The 3,530-nt window shown below is 40.5% G+C and overlaps 1 protein-coding gene across 1 annotated transcript; it reads right to left on the reverse strand.

The window, feature by feature from the left end:
• Positions 1-453: 453 nt before the first annotated feature.
• Positions 454-3,144, reverse strand: smtlb (somatolactin beta). Its single transcript, NM_001141618.2, has 5 exons — positions 3,084-3,144; positions 2,602-2,780; positions 1,744-1,857; positions 1,380-1,559; positions 454-1,178 (listed from the first exon to the last, which is right to left on the reverse strand). The coding sequence occupies exons 1-5, from the start codon at positions 3,097-3,099 to the stop codon at positions 978-980; spliced, it is 690 nt and encodes a 229-aa protein (NP_001135090.1). The 5' UTR covers positions 3,100-3,144; the 3' UTR covers positions 454-977.
• Positions 3,145-3,530: the final 386 nt, after the last annotated feature.

The following is a 3,530-nucleotide window of genomic DNA, read 5'->3' on the forward strand; positions in this document are numbered from 1 at the left end:
AATGTCACGCGCCGATGTAAAATGCTGTTTTTATATATAAATATGAACTTTATCGAACAAAAAATGCATGTATTGTGTAACATGATGTCCTAAGATTGTCATCTGATGAAGATTGTCAAAGGTTAGTGCTGCATTTAGCTGTGTTTTGGGTATTTGTGATGCATGCTAGTTGCTTTGAAAATGGCTGTGTGATTATTTCTGGCTGGGTTCTCTCCTAACATAATCTAATGTTTTGCTTTTGCTGTAAAGCCTTTTTGAAATCGGACAACGTGGTTCGATTCAGGAGAGGTGTATCTATAAAACGGTGTAAAATAGTCATATGTTTGAGAAATTGAAGTTATAGCATTTATGAGGTTTTGCATTTCGCGCGACACGATTCCACTGGCTGTTGATTAGGGTGGGACGCAAGCGTCCCACTGGCCCAGACAGGTTAAAAAGGCAACATGAGCTCCCATTCCTGGTGCTTTTTTTACTTAAACATAAAGACATATTGTAGACATATCTTCTGCAGCTCCTATGCTGAATGCTATCTCAACATATCGTGTATAAAATACTAAATGCTATGTTAGCATAGATTGTATAAGCACATGTTAGAATTGCTAAAAGTAAAACTTTGAAATAGACATGTATTCACATAACATTTCATTTTACCCCTACCTAACTATATAGCTACCATTACAGGTATTAAAGCAAGCTTGATAGGGCAGCAAGAACATACATGGCATATTTAACTTTAGCATGTTGATAGGTACTACAGAAAGCAGCTGAAGTTGTTGGAGGAAGAGTGGAATAATGCCTATGTTCATTTCAGGTAGTCGGTTGAAAGGACAGATTGTATCTGGAAAAGTTCCCCCTAGGCACAGATCTAGGATCTCCTCCCCCAATCCTAACCTTAGCCATTAGTGGGGAAATTCAAAACTGACCCGAGGTCAGCATCTTGGAGCAACGTCACGCTACTCCATACTGGAGGGACTCTGCTATAAAAGAGAGCAGCCCAGGCCACCTTTCCGCCGGCACTTGAGCAGCTTGAGGAAGGTCTCCATCTTGTGGGTGTCTTTTTTGAAGCAGGCCAGTAAGGTATAGTCCCTGAGCACCGATTCTAACATGTCAAAATGCACAGGGTAGTCTGCCAGGCTCTTGTTGTTCTGCTCCAGCATCACAGCACCCTCACCCAGCATCTGCAAAAAAAGATAAGGAACGTTCATTAGCTTTAAAACAAACCAAAACAGCTATATTTGGAGAGAGAGAAAATACTGTACTGCTGTATTTTGTAAAACATACTTCCAAAAGTGTTTGAGACACTATTTGTTAGGATATCTCATGAAAGCAGTGTGTTGTATGCACATCTGTTTGCAACAGTGATATGACCTATGACTCGCCTTTTGGATGAGGATGGTCACTCCTTGTGCCAGGTTCATCAGCTTGCCTGATATCCATTTGGTTTTGTTGATCAGTGCCATGGGGGCATTGTCATAGCGATCCAACGAAGTCTGCAGCTTGACCAGGGGATCAATCCAGAACTTAATTAGGAACAGAATGGAGTGCAAAAGCCACTTGTCCTGAAACAAGAGAGGACCAAATAGAGAAACAATGGCATCAAGCTCTTTCAGTCAACACAAAAACCCATCATATGCAGAGGATATTATGAGCAATAGGCATTGAACAATTTTATTTTGAAGTTAAAACAACAGCTTGCAATATAAACACAGCGTTTGCCTCTCTGTCAGTTCTACGCCCGCTTACAGAGTTTTCTTGGACCTCACTTCTGGAAGTGGGGATGGATAAGGTGCTGGTGGTGCACGCGTTCCCTGTTTGAGTCAACGGAATTCGAACATGGAAGGGAATAAACATCTCCTCCTACACGGAGCCAGAGAGGGAGAAATGGATCAAAGTAAGAAGAAAACACTAACAGAGACTGGCGCATAGCAAGACCCTCCCAGCATAAGCCATCTGTTGACAAGAAACACATTTGTGTTCTGATCTGTTTTGACCTACGGAGTTCACAAACCTCACTTCCCTACCGCACAAACCATACTGAGCTTTCCAAACAGGACATTTTAAAGGATATTTTAACAGCAACAACTTATGTTAGTCTTTTTTTATAAGTGCACACACTTCATATCATTCTACACCGGATAAAACAGATTTTCAAGTTCTCACTGGTATCTTGAAAGACGTGCAGTTGGATTCAGGCATTAGTAACAGTAATAGGTTTATACATCTAGCACTTCTCAGAAAGTACTATAGTTATGAACATTCAAGTTTGAATAAAGTTATGAAGACATTTGGCATGAGCTCCGTCTCTGCATGATCGATCCATATACAATGGAGTAATCCAATCGATCAAAATCAAGAGAAGGTTTGAATGAAAGAAGACAGACCACGACAGATGTGAAATTACCTGATCATCTGTTTACAATACATTTTAAATGTATTTAGAAACAAAAAATGCACTCCAAACTAGCTTTTCATGTGTTTTTGAAAGCAAAGGAAAAATACATTTTTTTACGTGTTACAATTAAATTTGTGCTACAATAAAAAAACATAATTATTGTATTTCCAACCCATGTTTAACATACATTTCCGGTAGGGTGTACTCACAAACAAGGTTAGAGACTCCTCTGAGACCAGGTAGATGAGCTCAGCATGTTGGATGGCCCGGTCCAGGAGTTTCTCCAGGGAGATGGTGCATTGAGTGCTACCAGGATCCTGACACTCCGCCATAGACCCCGTAGTGCCTTGGAAGGGCCAGAGTAGTAGCAACACACAGCCATGCAGAGCTGGGGAGCACACGGCAGACAAAAGGTACACAAACACAGGTCATGGTTAGCATACAGGATGTTCTCTTTTTTTAACAAATGTTTTCTCATTCTCAAGGACTACAAGGTGACACATCTATAGACTCTCCAGCGGTGTCTGTGTTTTGATGCTGTGGCTAGGGTTAACAGACAACAACACTTTAAAGCGCAGGTGAGTCATATTTTGGGCTAATTTAGCAGAGAGTCATTCAAAGTACATTTGTGTGATTCGGAGGTCACTTTGGGTTTGTTGTTATTTCTGTAGCATTTAAGAGGATAGACTACCTTTGTTGTTGTTCATTTTGCTGGTTTTGAGGTAAAAACTACACTCTGGATAACCTACCTTGTTTTGACTGAAGGTTTCCATGGTCTTCTTATACTATTCAGGTGTTATGAATGGTCATGAGGGGTCGTGTGGCTCCAACGTAAGAGGGGCCGAGTTGATCTTTAAAGACCATTTCCCTTTCTTGTTTTTATGCATCGTCTTCTCCTGGAAGGAAAAAGAGAACCATGAATAACAATTTTACTGAGCAGGAATAAATAAATGAGGAAGAAAGATTATTGCTTTAATGTATGGTGTGTGGGTGGGAAAAACACTTTGAATGGAATAAACATGAACCAGTTCTCCACCATGAGATAAAATAAGATACTTTATTAGTCCACGAGAGATAGAAATGTGTCTTCTGATTTTATCCAATCCCCCACCCTGATACGCACACAAACACGCACACA

This window comes from Salmo salar, chromosome 04, assembly GCF_965601325.2.
Source record: "Salmo salar chromosome 04, fSalSal1, whole genome shotgun sequence".
NCBI lineage: Eukaryota > Metazoa > Chordata > Actinopteri > Salmoniformes > Salmonidae > Salmo > Salmo salar.

Coding starts and splice junctions, on each gene's coding strand:
- smtlb (NM_001141618.2), bottom strand. Junction 1,858..2,601: donor AGGAGTCTCTAACCTTGTTT/GTGAGTACACCC, acceptor GGCTCCGTGTAG/GAGGAGATGTTTATTCCCTT. Junction 1,179..1,379: donor TGACCATCCTCATCCAAAAG/GCGAGTCATAGG, acceptor CTTTTTTTGCAG/ATGCTGGGTGAGGGTGCTGT.